The following is a 15040-nucleotide window of genomic DNA, read 5'->3' as shown; positions in this document are numbered from 1 at the left end:
CTTTCCCAGAAGTCACATACATTCTAGATACAAAGATAATTTACCTGTAATTCCCATGAGCTATCTATATATTTATCCGTGGATGTACTCCACTAGTTCATTTCCTTTTGCTGATGTTCTGTTCTCTTTGTTCACATACTTATTAAAAGGAGATGAGAACAGAAGCAGATTGTTCCCAAGAAAAGTTACTGAATACAAATAAACACATGTCAGGATCCTGCCCAGTTACCTGGAGAAATCCATGTGCTTCTTATGGACATTGTGGGCTGTTGTGGGGTTTGTTTGAATATATTTTTAGAGTACACAATAAACCATGAGGAAAGCTCAGTTCAAGCAAACCTATAAAATTTTAAATCTTTAAAAAAATAAATATAAAAACTGCGCAAACAATGGCAATAACTCTAAACAAGTGTTGAACAGTAAATTTGACAAAAATATTTAATAAAGAGTAAAAGTTTTAGCAGGTAATCAGACAATGCTGGAACCTATCTTTTAAAAGGGAGCTGACAGCATCTCCTCAAATGTCCATCTCCTCTCTGCACTGTCCCCATTGGATTGGTAACAAACTGTGAATGACATTAAGCTATTGGGAAAACTTACCATTTAGTCACATAACAGTTTTTTTTTACCATAGAAAAGAACAGGGGTATTTATGGGTTCTCACCTTTGTCCTCATTGACATTTTGTTGGCGCAAGTCGATTTCCTCAGTGCAGAGAAATGCAGCATTTTCCCGCCATTTTTATGCAGTACATTTATGTAACTATAAAGATGTGAACAGCAATTCCCTTTTCAGACATTGATAATTTGGGGATGTATCAGGAGAGGACACCATCGTTTAATGCTACCTGCAGTTATGAGGAAAGATGAAAAAGGCACCTACATAGGTCTACATGTACAGTGCATTTCTAAACTTGCTTCACTTCCACAGAAGCGACGGCAGCCATTTTGTGTGGACAAACTTATCTGGAAAAGCAGAAATATAAAATACCTTCAGTTGACTATAAACTAGTAACATCACTGAGACACTTGTTTAGCTGATTCACATATTAAACAGGTGGTTTCGGATTTCCCTGACCGGATCATATAAAGGCTTATAATTCTAACATGACATAGAGGTATTTGCAGCTTTCAGCTCCCACTTCAGATTGTAATTGTGACAAGTGGGAAGAATTAATCGTGTAACAAAAAAAAGCTTTGAAAAAACATCTGCCAATAGGAGAGTCATTTTTTTTTGTTAAATAGTAATGCATTAAAATGAATGAACTTAGGGTAGACCTTTTGGTGAAGGCTCGTGAACATGCATATTAATGAAGTAAGAAGAAAAAGTAGTTACTGTGTAGCAAAAGTACCTGTGACATTGGATGGGAGGAAAGATTATAGCAATAACACACATGTACTTATAGTAAGCCTATCATATAAACAAATGCTTTATAAAATATAGTATGTATACATATATGTATAGATATCTGGCCAGTTTAAGACTGCTATTTTCATTTTAAAAAATGTAACCTGATTGGGGCAGTAGTAATAGATTCGCCAAGCTGGAGTAAAAGTTTCACTTTTAGGAATCCCTTTAGTCTGACTGTTGTATAGTGTTTAATCCCTTTAAACATAACAAAAACATGATTGGCAGCAGCATTGATCACAGTTTCTTGCCCTTAAAAATGTGTACAAATTAATCATGCATGCATTAAATTAGCCTCTGTCAATGATCATTGGATTTTATTTTTTAAGTATAATGGGTTTAAAGCATAAAAATATATGGTGATAATTGTTTTACAATTAGTTGGTTACACATAAAAGATTATTATCTGCTGTTTTATCAATGTAGTTTGCATTTGCCTTAAACTATTTATACAGAGGGATAATGCTGGAAATCTTTTCTAACATCTTACAGAGATAATGTAAATACCGTTTGACGAGATAACATTTCCTGTTTAATTTAATCATAAGTTAGAAGGCTTAAGAAGAGATAAATGAGTAAGGTTTAATAACAATTTGTTACCATTTATAAAGGGCTTATTTAATCAAGCCTAACATCATACAGAAGCGTCTGTTTCCACATGGTTTAGGCAGATATTATTATCAGGACCATTTAACATTAGCCTAAATTGGGAGATATCAGAGATATCTCTGGTGTTAGACTAACTATCACAGAATAGCGCAGTCCTCATTATTCTCATGAGGGACTGCGATCTGGGCCTGTTTACCAAGCTCTGAAAAGCTTCACGGCACTAATGTGGATTTAGAAATCAGTTTTTGTATATCAAAAGAAGATTGAAGAAAACAGGTGAAAGAATCATTAATAAAATGACAGAGCCATTGAGCCTGAGCAGGGATAGAACAGTGAGTCACCGGACCTCAGAGAGGGGTGTGTGTGTGTGTGTGTGTGTGTGTGTGTGACCGGACCTCAGAGAGGGGTGTGTGTGTGTGTGTGTGTGACCGAGCCTCAGAGAGGGGTGTGTGTGTGTGTTTGTGTGTGTGAACGGGCCTCAGAGAGGGGTGTGTGTGTGTGTGTGTGTGTGTGTGTGTGACGGGGCCTCAAAGAGGGGTGTGTGTGTGTGTGTGACGGGGCCTCAGAGAGGGGTGTGTGTGTGTGTGTGTGAGGGAGGTGGCCCAGCATTTCCGGTCACCCCATTTCTGGGAGCCCCATAGTTGCCATACCCACTTATACTTACACACTCAGGTTTGAGACTCTGGGCGTTGGGCCAGGGCTCACCTTATTTCCACTAGAAAACTCTGATTCGCTTCTATTCATCGTCTTTAATTGAGAAGAGATCACATGATTTAAAAATAAAATAAGAATGGCAACAATAAAATATAGTCCTGCATTTCTGGTGTCAGTGAAATCAGAAGGACTAATAACAATGCTGAAAATAATTACCAAAAAGACATACTGTACTAACATGGTCTAATATGACAGGTCTATTAAACGGCAGATGCTCGGATGATCAGCTCGTCTACGGTTAGAGATGCACTGTTACAATTATGAGGCACATTCTAGTGTTATGACTTTGACGATAGTGGATTTTAGATAAAAGTGGTTATACAGAAAATTCTGTTTGCCGTTGAAATGGTTCTTGCAGTAAACCCCATCCACTGTTTTTGACACTAACTTACTATGTCCAATAGGCTCTGGTTGGAATTAATGGTCCATCTAATCTGCCCTCCTAGCTTGTCCTTTTCCAACCTGACAACCACTTGCTTGGAACCTATTTATCTATCTGTACCATATATTACAACACACTACTTCCCTTACGTTTTACAGAAACTGCAATCAAACTCAATGACCCAGATGCCATTTACAACATGAACTAAGTTACCTTTGTTTTGTACACGGTAGGTGTGACATTCTAGACATAGATACTAACTGTCTGCATATAAAAGGATTTCTTTCAGGATGAGCTGGCAGTGACTGCTATAAGTATTATATCATCTTATATCAGAGACTGTTAGACCCTAAAAGAATGTTGATCAGATAATTATATTCTTAAGAAAGTTGTGATTCATGTTTGCAAAGGAAGATTTCTAGAGAGAACAGGAGTATTAATCCAACATTGTCACCTGCCTTTAGATTTAAGATGATTTATTTGTGTGTTGAAGATTTGCAAGAAACTCAAACAGCCCCATGTTGTCTCAGAACATACACTGCAGTAAATGATTATCTGGAAAGTAACTTAAGCCATTGAAAGTCAAATAACAAAAAAAATCTTAATATTAAAAATTCATGTTTTTAGGATTAATAAATGTCTGTTTTGATGTGGTAGTATCTAAAACAAACTCGAATAAAGTTTGTTTTGTATATGTTTTTTTAACATATGTGTTTATATAAGTGTTTATATAAAGTAAGAAGAAAAGAAGAGAATGTATAACTGATAGAGAAATTGGGATTCCTGTATGTTCCAGTTTTACCTAAAAACACTTTATTAATTTTATTTTTAATATATAAAGCAAAACATATTCCACAACGATGTACAGTAAAATGATAAGCTTAAAAATTAAAGACTTCCTCTAAGAAGAGTTTTAACATGTAAGACCAGGGGGTAAATGTATTAAGCTCCGGGTTCTTCAACAACCACGAGTTCGGCGTCTTCGGCGTTTAAATTTAAAGCGGCGCTGCCTTGTAAAGGGAAACTTCCCTTTACAAGGCAGCGCCGCTTTAAATTTAAGACGCCAAACTCGCGGGTGTTGAAGAACCCGGAGCTTAATACATTTACCACCAGATTGTAAATCTGCTGTTCAGTTCAACTCTGTCCAACAGATTCTTTTTTACTAATACATTTTGCATGTAAGGCTATTATTTTCAGATTGCTCAGTTTATAGGAGATATGTACTTTGACAGCTTCAGATTTGACCATATAACAGAAATCTACATCCTATAGATCTTGGAATTTTACTGTCAGTTGATCTCTGAACTTCCTTATTTCAAAGCTTAGAGACATATGGTTTTGTGAAGTGACAACGCTGAGCACACACACATAGGTGACATTTATAATGAAGAACCTATGTAATTCCCCAAAAGAGAATGGCAGAATGTGATGTACTTGTATACCTTCAATTAACTTCAATCTATTGAGTTGCACTTGCAGAAGCTTTTTGCTTACATTGCTTTAGCTAGTTATTGTTTGAGTATCATTCTGTGATGTCTAACTATTTATTTATATAATCAAAAAGAGTTGCTTATTTTCTTTGCCCTGATACAACAAAGAGCTGCCAGGCTCTGTGCGTTAGAAACTGTTATATTCCGAGAACATATTTGTGTCATATTCCAGAGCAAACAAGGATAAACAACTCTTGTTTGCTCTATAAAATAGAAAACAATGCATTTAGTAACATTGGCAGGAGAACTTATCAAAGCCAATACATTCATGTTGTCTACAGGTGAAAACTGACATTTAACTTGCTCAGTGAAATGCATGTAGGTCATAAACATTGAAATATGAGATATTTTAAGAATAGCATTGGAAACTCACTTTCAGGACATCAAGTAGACATGGTTCTACGAGAATATATATTTATTTCTTTTACTACTTACTTTGTAGTTAGTATATACAATTGGGATGCCTCCAGAACTTCATTCACTCGGGAGAGAGTATTTCATACAAAGATCTGTATGTACTATGATCTGTACTATGCGCCGTAACAGCTGAGGGTTCTAAAGGGCGAAGCTTATCCAAGAAAGAGGATAGCGCACTCAACAACATGCTCTCTTCCAGCCGATCTGGGATACTGTTTCTTTTTCTTAGGACATAGGGCACTAGGTATTATGCCATGAAGCAAAAATATCATTAAAATCATATGACCTGGTGACAGGACCACTTTAAAAATGACATGAAGTTTTCCTTACTCCGTAACACCTACATTATCATCATCATCATCATTTATTTATCTAGCGCCACTAATTCCGCAGCGCTGTACAGAGAACTCACTCACATCAGTCCCTGCCCCATTGGGGCTTACATTCTAAATTCCCTAACATACACACACAGAGACATTTCTCCAGTGAACGCAGTTATAGGAATATATTCTTACTTGTCCGGCTAATCTAAGAGAAGAAGGATTTTCAATTCTTTACAAAATAAGTAATTCAAGTTAATATTTAAGTCTGGACACAAAACCTTGTACTGTCGGAGAAAAACAGGCCATGTAGCCCTCCCGGAGATGGAACGGTGTCCGGGGCCAAAAAAAGTTTACTTATGACTCAGGAAAAAAGAATTTTAATATACAAACTTAGCTCATTATATATTTGAGAAGCGGATTACTTTAATAGTTGCTGCGTAAAACAGAAATTTCCATGATAATAGTTCATCATTTCATTAATAAGTCATTGTAATAAGTAAACTTAGAGCCATTGTGTTCTGCCCTGAATGTCCCTTTAGTTAATTGCACAATAGGTTCACATTCAAGTCACAATATAAATACACTCTGGCAGAAATAATGTTTACATTGGACAATAAATAAGACTTCCTGCTAAGGAGGATTATAGAATGGAAGAGGTATGATTTTGCAATAAGGTGACGTGATAGTGCTATGGCTTGTAATAGCAGAATATTTATCGTTCAATAACATTGTGCAAAACTATTGCTTTGTGATACATTTTTATGCCTTGATGTTCCTGTCACTTCTTCAACGAATGATTTGAAAGCTAGGTAAAATAATAAAAAGACAATTCTGTTACTGATTTATTATAAGAAAGTAATAAAGTATGTTTTTATTTTACCAGAGCAACGTCCCTAATTCAGAAAGAGAGTCATAATTATATTATAGCACTGTAAAAATTATAAGTAGAAGTGGACCCTATACTCAACGATGAGATAACTTATCACGTGTAATATAGAATTTAAATTTTATTTACTCAAGCCAAGAAATCACAGCGCATGCATCACTTAGTGAGAGGGTACGTACACAAACAATATATAAAAGATGAATGTGCAACAATATTGTTGTTGCAGGTAATGTCCTAGCTTTTATAAAGGACTTAGTAAGTTTACGTTCAGATTTTAGTTTGACTGCTGAGCTTTTGTTTTTGCATCTGCCCCTGTTTGGTCCTCACCAAAAGCATCAAGTCAATCATATTCATGTGTGATAATTGTCTCATACTGCAGCACATTGGGGGCATGACTGAAACAGGGGCTGGATCTTATATATTTGGTGATATAGTATGAGATCAGCTCTGTTGTACTCAGGTCTGGATGTCTTAAAATAACACGAAACATGCAAAAGGAAGGCAACCATTAACCTGTAAATTAACTCATGCAGGTATATATACTAAACTGCTCGTTTGAAAAAGTGGAGATGTTGCCTATAGCAACCAATCAGATTCTAGCTGTAGAACGTACTAAATAAATGACAGCTAGAATCTGATTGGTTGCTATAGGCAACATCTCCACTTTTTCAAAAGTAGTCTGCACAGAGAGATAGCGTAAAATATGTGTAGTATACACATACCCTTGTATTGGACACAGGTAATCAAAGCAAATGTTTGATCTTAGAGTGTGTTTAATTTACCCCTGAGCTAGCCATACATGGGGTCATCCTGTCACTTGGCCCATGCTGGATCAATTATGTTTTACAGCTAGACCCTCTTCAGATTGCATTGTCCCACATGTATAATTATAATTGAATGAATTTTGATCTGATAATTATTGAGCATCATGATTTGGGGACCAAATACTTCAATATGGGGCCTGCTGCTCATTACCACTATATCACAGTGTGTGTACGGTCAGGTTTATACAGTTTTATTATCTCTTGCTATATACTGTGACACCACAGTGCCTTTATATTGGTCACTGCATCTTATACTCTACCCATTGGCAGGATTTATACGTATAGACATATAGCGGTTGACTTGTCTAAACGCAAAGCTAGAACCCATCACGTATTTTCTCCAAAACTTCATCATCATCATCATCACCATTTATTTATATAGCGCCACTGATTCCGCAGCGCTGTACAGAGAACTCACTCACATCAGTCCCTGCCCCATTGGGGCTTACAGTCTAAATTCCCTAACATACACACACAGACACAAATGACCTACTCATGTTCCATACTTTGTCCATATTACATTCAGAAAGGAACTAGAAGGAAAATCAACATGCCAAGAAGGAATCAGGTGTAGATATAATGCACATATATAACTTGTGTGCACCGGAACATTTGAGAAACTTCAGAAAATATAATTAAAATCACATATGGACCACAAAATTATATTATCCAGTAAATCATTACACAGTTAAGACTGTCTGCTTTTTTATACAGTATATGGGTCCTTCTATAATACTTATTGTACCTTTCAAACCAGTTTTGAAAATGAATAATATACCTCTGTCTTCCTGGAGCGCACAAGCACATTAGCTGGCAAGAAAAGCTGTTCTCTACGGCTGATTTCATTTACAAGGCTCAGTTTATAGCAGAACAGGCACCATATGCTTCCAGCTTGCAGGATAAGAAGACATAGTACAGTAAATATTTAAGTCTATATATGTGCATTATTGCCGTCTATGTCTATAGCTTTGTGTTTATTTTTAAACGATAGTCATTTTCTAATTTAGGCAATACTGGGCTTGTGTCCTGTCCCTAATCTTCCCAGAGGCAGTGGAAAAAAATATTATACACAGTGCATGCAAACTTTTTTATATGGGAAATTTTAATATGTTTTGCAAATATAAAACTCATCTGTAGATTGTATTATAATTGGTAAGCTGTGATTTCACCTATTATAATCAGTGACAACTGGTTTCAGTGCATCGGAATACAATGGTAATCAGTGTTCGAAGAGCGGGTGTAAATGGTGGTATGTCATAGTGCTACTTCTACTGCTTTGCTTGTAAAACTATCAAATTCCATTCGCTTAGATTGTCATTACATTTTCCATACTGCCACTTATAAATATCCACTACGACCACTGATAGTAATAGAACTTTCACAGCTCATGTGTTTTCAGTAATTAAATGCCCTCTACTATTGTAGGTTAACAGAAGTTACTTGCAGTCTTGGGCCTTTGTATTTTATTATGCTATTTGTTGCGTTCTAGCTTTGCATGGTTCAATAGGAGTATATTACAGGCCTTTTACAAAGTCAAAAGCCATTTTGTGATGTTAAGCCTGCTTATGTGTGGTCATAGTGTGTCAGGATGTTGGCAACTGAGGGGGTGCCCAATTTTGTACCCTCTGATGGGCGGACTGAGCTTTTCCTTGCTGAATGTAGTCTGGGTACAGGAGTACGCTTCGTATTCGCCAAAAATTAGATTTTGGGGTATATTTACTAAACTGTGGGTTTGAAAAAGTGGAGATGTTGCCTATAGAAACCAATCAGATTCTAGCTGTCATTTTCATCATCATCATCATTTATTTATATAGCGCCACTAATTCTGCAGCCCTGTACAGAGAACACACTCACATGAGTCCCTGCCCTATTGGAGCTTACAGTCTAAATTCCCTAACATACACATACAAAGAGAGAGAGAGAGAGAGAGAGAGAGAGAGAGACTAAGGGCAATTTAATAGCAGCCAATTAATCTACCAGTATGTTTTTGGAGTGTGGGAGGAAACCAGAGCACCCGGAGGAAACCCACGCAAACACGGGGAGAACATACAAACTCTGCACAGATAAGGCCATGGTCGGGAATCGAACTCATGACCTCAGCGCTGTGAGACAGAAATGCTAACCACTAAGCCAGCATGCTGCCCCATTTTGTAGAATGCACTAAATAAATGAAAGCTAGAATCTGATTGGTTACTATAGGCAACATCTCCACTTTTCCAAACCTGCAGTTTAATAAATCTAGCCCTTTGTGTTGCAGGATAAGATATTTGAATACCTTTCAAGGTGTAGAGATTGTGCATTTAGGGGGGTGGTCCTGATTTAGCAGGTGGCCTCAGAGTCGAAACATCTGTAACTGCTATTGAAGCCCATACTCCCATACTTGTGAAAAGGAAATTTCACTTGTTTCACGGAGATTGCCAAGGCCATAAAAAAAAACAGCCTATTCTTCCTTTTGGATGCCAAATAGAACAGTTAAATGGTTGTACATCTGAAATTTGTATTATTTTAGACACAGAAGTCTAATTGTCTAGATAATGATCAGTCCAAGTTAAAAATTTACAGTTGCAAAAACACAGGAATTTCCTGGAAACCTTTATATATATATGAAAGTCCTGTACATAGAGATCTCGCACAAATCACAAAACAACATCTTCTCAGCTTCAAAGTTTAGCCAATTTCTATCAATATACAGTACCTCTGTACCGATGCTCTAAAAAGATTAGTCTTATACACCTGCAAAGCACAAGACAAAAAAATTGGCTTGTTGACACTTGTCTGTTTGACTAAGTAGATTGGTAAACTGAACAAAGGCTGTGTTAAGCCTGCTGGAAACACTATCTTACTGAAACTCCCAGCACATTTCATTGTTTTAACAAAAGTGATTTACATGGGATGTTGCAAGATAATTTGTCCGGCCCACTTGTTAAACTCATCATTACAGTAATTGAAGTAATTATGGGAGGTACTGATCTTTCTTCATAAAGGAGCTCTCTTTATACCTGTCTGTCTTTCCTGTAAGGTGAATTGAAGAGGAGGTTGGACTAGTGAGTGGCAGAGCTTCTAAGGACAAACACAAGTACCTAAGAGGAACAAGAACACAATACAGTCACTGTCAGCATCTGGCTGCAAGAATGGGACTCTCTCTGCCAAATTTCCTCAAGTGCTGTAACAGAAAAGCCAGTAAGGATCTCGTGGTAAGTACCCAGCGTGGAGAGAGAGAGAGAGAGAGAGTTATAGAGGGAGCAAGTGGGAATATTAATGTCAACTATCTGAGAAGTATTCCAGCTTGAGACGTATCTCCTGCTTGAGTGGTTCTGCAACTATATTGGGACAATGGTAAAGGCACAGGATATACTGTACATAGAATAAATCTACAAACTGCATCACACTCGCTGTATTTTGCTGTAACAATCACCTATATATGTTTATACAATTAAAATATAAAACAGCTATTTGAGTTACAGATGTGAACATTGCTTGCAATGTGTCATCACACTTAATAATTCAACTTTAACTGACAAAAGTAAGGATGTTTGGTTTTATAAATGATAGGTCAGCTAGACTATCACTATCTACTACTGATATAGTTCTGATTCATGATTAGTAAGGACGTCTCTGCATATTTAGGACAACAGTAAAAACTTTATTGTATATTTGTGTTTGTCTAGGTATGTGAGCTTTTTCTGTCAATCTGCTTTAAATAATGACATATCAGAAGTCAAACTAACCTACTAGTTTCTTGATAGAGTGGTAGCCTACTAGTATGTGTTGTATTTTTCTTGAAATAGGCGCTTGCATACTTTATCCTAATAGATATTGACCACAATTTGCACTGTGAGACTTTAGCGATTGCAGATATCCTCTGTGCAGCAGATTGCTTAATATTACTTTCCCTAAGTACGGATGTTAATAAGTAATTTCCTTGCTTCTGTAGTTTGTAATTGCAGATAGACGGGATACAGTAGCCAGCTAGAGATTCTAGTGTTTCAGAGCAGAACTCTGGGCAGTAATGAGCAACGAAAGCCTTGATTTACTTTGCTGAAACGGCCAACCATTATAACACTGTCTCACTGCAGCCTAGTATAAACACTAAGGGCCTCGTTTAGAGTCGGACGCAAAGACCGTTTTAGGCGCATCGACCACAAAACCACTATCAGGCATGTGCAGCAAGCACCATATCCGCCTGCATCTCGGGCGCAATTTACACTTGCGACAACTTGCAGCTTAGTACGAGGGAAAGGGCAGAATGCGGAATTATATTATTTAGACACAAGGGGTGTGACTCCGTAAGTAAATCCAGGACGCAGTAAGGCGCAGACGCAACACACGTCAAAAAAGGGCTAAAAATGGGCGTCAGGAATTAGGTGGCGCAAGTAGTTAGCTAGCTGGTCGCAGCTCCTTGGGGTATTAAGAGTGGCACGCAACTGGGATTGCATGCCACTTGTAATACCCTACCAAGCTGCGGCACACTCCCACTGCTCCACGTCTTAGACGCACATTGCGTCCGACTCTAAATGAGGCCCTTACACATCATCTACGTCGTTAACATTTCCTAATTCCAGTTCATTTGTTCTATAATTAGTCTATATATTAAATTTCTGTTTCTTCAGAGATGTTTGTTTAAAGAAATATTGTATGAAATGTTATTTATTGCTAGTATTCCCACACTGCTGTGTTTTCCCAAGTTTGCACATTTTTACAGAACTCGTCTATCAGATAGGCTTTATCTGGAAGTCTAATAGGTTAAATACATTTGACAGATTTTGCCATCTGAAGGGAAACATAAAGGAGCTTTTGTAGAATGCATTGAGTAAATATAGAATCTTACACTAGTTTCCTGTTTACAGTTCAAATATTAGTCCGGTACACATACACTATTGAAAAGGTTCATGATAATTTATACTGGATGTTAATGGACAGTGGAGCATTCAATTATATATATGATGACATAAGTGGCAGGAACAGTATGATAAGCCGTTGTTGTAAATAAACACTTTCTCAAAACATTTCAGTTGTACAAAGGATAATAAACTATTCATGCAAATGCAAATGTTCAATACAGGCAAAAATAAAACAAAATCGATGCAACTAAACAAAACAAAGTAAATTGTAATAACAGCAACCTATGAGACATATATGGGAATATGGAAATGAGAAATATATGGGAAAAAGACAAAATACATTTTGCTTATCATGGGCCAGAAATAGAGATCCGGGAAAGACTACCCATGAAGCCTATTGTGTAAATGACAATATATTTGCTCCAGATACAACTGCGGTTTATATCGTGATATATCAGCTACATGCAATGAACCATTTTTAAAACGGTTTACTAACTTATTCTGATTTTGCACGACTAGGATTCAACTGCGAAAAACACGGATGAGAACACAGAACGTGGAAACTGGTCCAGTAAATCAGAATACCTACTGTCCATGGTGGGATATGCTGTTGGTTTAGGAAATGTTTGGAGATTCCCTTACCTCACCTTTCAAAATGGAGGAGGTAATATACTGGAGCTCATTTTCTGTATTTTCAGAAGTGGGGAACATTTTTTAAATATAAGGTACCATGAGAGTTTACACCTAACAACCTATAAAATCCAGCTCTAAAGTGTCTTTATGGCATTTTGCAAACTGCCTCCTGGCTAATCAGCCTTGGCTATCCCTCTTTAATATCACCCCTGCCTCGGGGCGTTGCTGTGGTCCACTTATTCTTTTATTATAAGACAGACATGTACTAATATATTTGGTAGCACATTTCTTATTTTTTTAGATTAAAAATAGCCCCAATGTGCAATTAGATTGTTTCATGCCTTACTGCATAACTGCAATGTTCAAGGAGCACAAGAGTTCCGTTCCTACTTATTAAGGTCTACCAGCATTATTATTTGATTAGAATCTTTATTTTGTGGGTTCTAGCCCTGGCAGCAACTTTCCATTAACATTTATTCCATTTAGGAAATAATATTTATGCCATAACAGATGAGCAAAGAGATGCGACTTCCCAGCAATAGATTTTCACTTTTTGCTTCGCCAGTCTGTACTGCATTTCTAAAGTTCGCTTTACACTGAATTTATAGTCTATAAATAGAGTTGTGACCATGACAGTGTGAATTCATTCTGCTCATGGTGTGTTTGGGGTATAATAAGAAAGATGTCTGGATGGAACAAAAATTACAGGATAATTTGGGGGAATGCTTAAGACCATCTTTTATCAGAGAAACATGATAAGGTTTTTTTCTTTTGCAGGATTATTTATTCTCATTAAGAGCTGTGCCCATGGGGCCCCTGGGCAGCTGCCCATCGTGCCCAATGGAAAAGATGGCCCTGCATAGAAGCTTGTTTTTTATGAAAATGTATTGCAGATTGTTTAACAAGCATGTCACTTAGGGCCTATGCAGAGGTGGACATAATTTACACTTAACTCATAAGTGTAAATTGCATCCCGTAATTTACACAGTATTCCAAGTCAAACGGATCTTTAAATCCATGCAATTCAGAATACTATGCAAATTGCACAACACACCTCTTTATCTGCCTTAAGGGCCAGTCTGCATGATACACTTATGTGTAGCAGTCACAGCAGCCATGTAAGCAGATTACTAAATAAATTAATTAATGTTAAAAAAAAAAAAAAAAAAATGTTCCCTCCCATCCAAACACAACAAGGGTTGGTTATGATGTTTTAATTAATTTTTTATTCCTTTTTTTAATACTGCAAGGTCTATTGCACCAGCAGAAAGCACCCGCAAAAGATATCCTAGAGACTTATCTGCGGCTGCTTTCAGCTCAGCATAGCATGTAAAGAGTGTGAACATGTCTGAGATTGCTAGGCTCGCCCACTACCTCCCCCGTTCCATCTCTCTAAGCGGCGGGAGATCCGGCTCAGTCTGAATACAAACTGAGATGGATCCTTGGCTAAAAGTGCTTACTGTCCAAGCTGGACACTGGATGCAGTGAACGAGGGCAGGAAACCCGACTCATGTGTCATTTAAAAAAGTAATATTACAAGCACTTTATGTATAGTAAATGTCTTAGCAACGGTGATATGTAGCTGACCCGTACAGAGATCATTGTTATACAAGAGGCTGAACATACACCAAATCAGTGAAGGTTTCTATACTGAACTGTAACAAGGTGTTTCGCTAAGTGCTTGAGTCATACTAGTTGAATGGCTCACCTCAATGAATGACACAACTGCCTGTTGCAATACTTTAGAGGAACATGTGTTGTAACACAACAAAAAAAGCATATAAAAACAGATATAAACAATACAATGACCTGGGTTGCACTCTAGTCAATGGATAATATAAAGCACATTATCGGACAAAATGCCACATGCTGGATTGGATTAATAGCAAAACAGTGCAATATACTATAACATGAATATGTGATACCATGAAATCAGCGTCTTCCGTTTCTAATGCAAATTTTCATCTGGTTTTCATGTATCCAAAATACATTAAAACTGCGTAGATAGGAATAAATCCTAAATTCCATGTCTGTTAAAAAACTGTGTTGCTTCTTAAACTTAGATCCACTGTGGGACATGCATACAATAAATGGATGCAAAATTGCCATAGTTCAACAATATTATGTTAATAATTAGTGATCCAATTTATAAAGGGGAACAATTCTACTGTGAAATAACATTTTGTAAACAATGCATCAAAAATGGAAAAGGATGAAATGATGACAAAAAAGTTGAAACACTTTAAGTCAATGATCAATGATCTGACAATTAAAAGGTAAGTCTAACAAAAATAACATTAATGGCAAAGTAGTATTAAATAAGTGTATCTGTTTAAAACAGGACATTTCTGATTTTTTTAAACTTCTATAAAGCAATATAAAGGTTTTCCAGACTATTTCTGAATATTAGATTTATAGACAGTTATATATTTTCAGATCTATTTACCACTATTTTACATCCATTTATGAATATCAGTTCTTGGATCATTTTATTTCTGCACTACCTTGTTTTCAT

The 15040-nt window shown here is 36.8% G+C and overlaps 1 protein-coding gene across 1 annotated transcript in view; it reads left to right on the top strand.

Moving 5' to 3' along the window:
• The first annotated feature begins 10050 nt into the window (after window positions 1-10050).
• The window catches only part of LOC142102380 (sodium- and chloride-dependent neutral and basic amino acid transporter B(0+)-like), a 30384-nt gene continuing 25394 nt past the window's right edge, over window positions 10051-15040 (top strand). Inside the window, exons 1-2 of the mRNA XM_075187227.1 lie at window positions 10051-10245; window positions 12412-12556. Of these exons, the coding sequence (XP_075043328.1) occupies window positions 10183-10245; window positions 12412-12556 (208 nt within the window). The 5' untranslated portion in view covers window positions 10051-10182. The remainder of the gene's footprint in view (window positions 10246-12411; window positions 12557-15040) is intronic.

Source organism: Mixophyes fleayi, chromosome 9, assembly GCF_038048845.1.
Source record: "Mixophyes fleayi isolate aMixFle1 chromosome 9, aMixFle1.hap1, whole genome shotgun sequence".
Taxonomy (NCBI): domain Eukaryota; kingdom Metazoa; phylum Chordata; class Amphibia; order Anura; family Limnodynastidae; genus Mixophyes; species Mixophyes fleayi.
The sequence above is the reverse complement of the archived record's forward strand: the minus strand, read 5'-3'. Positions and strand labels throughout refer to the sequence as shown.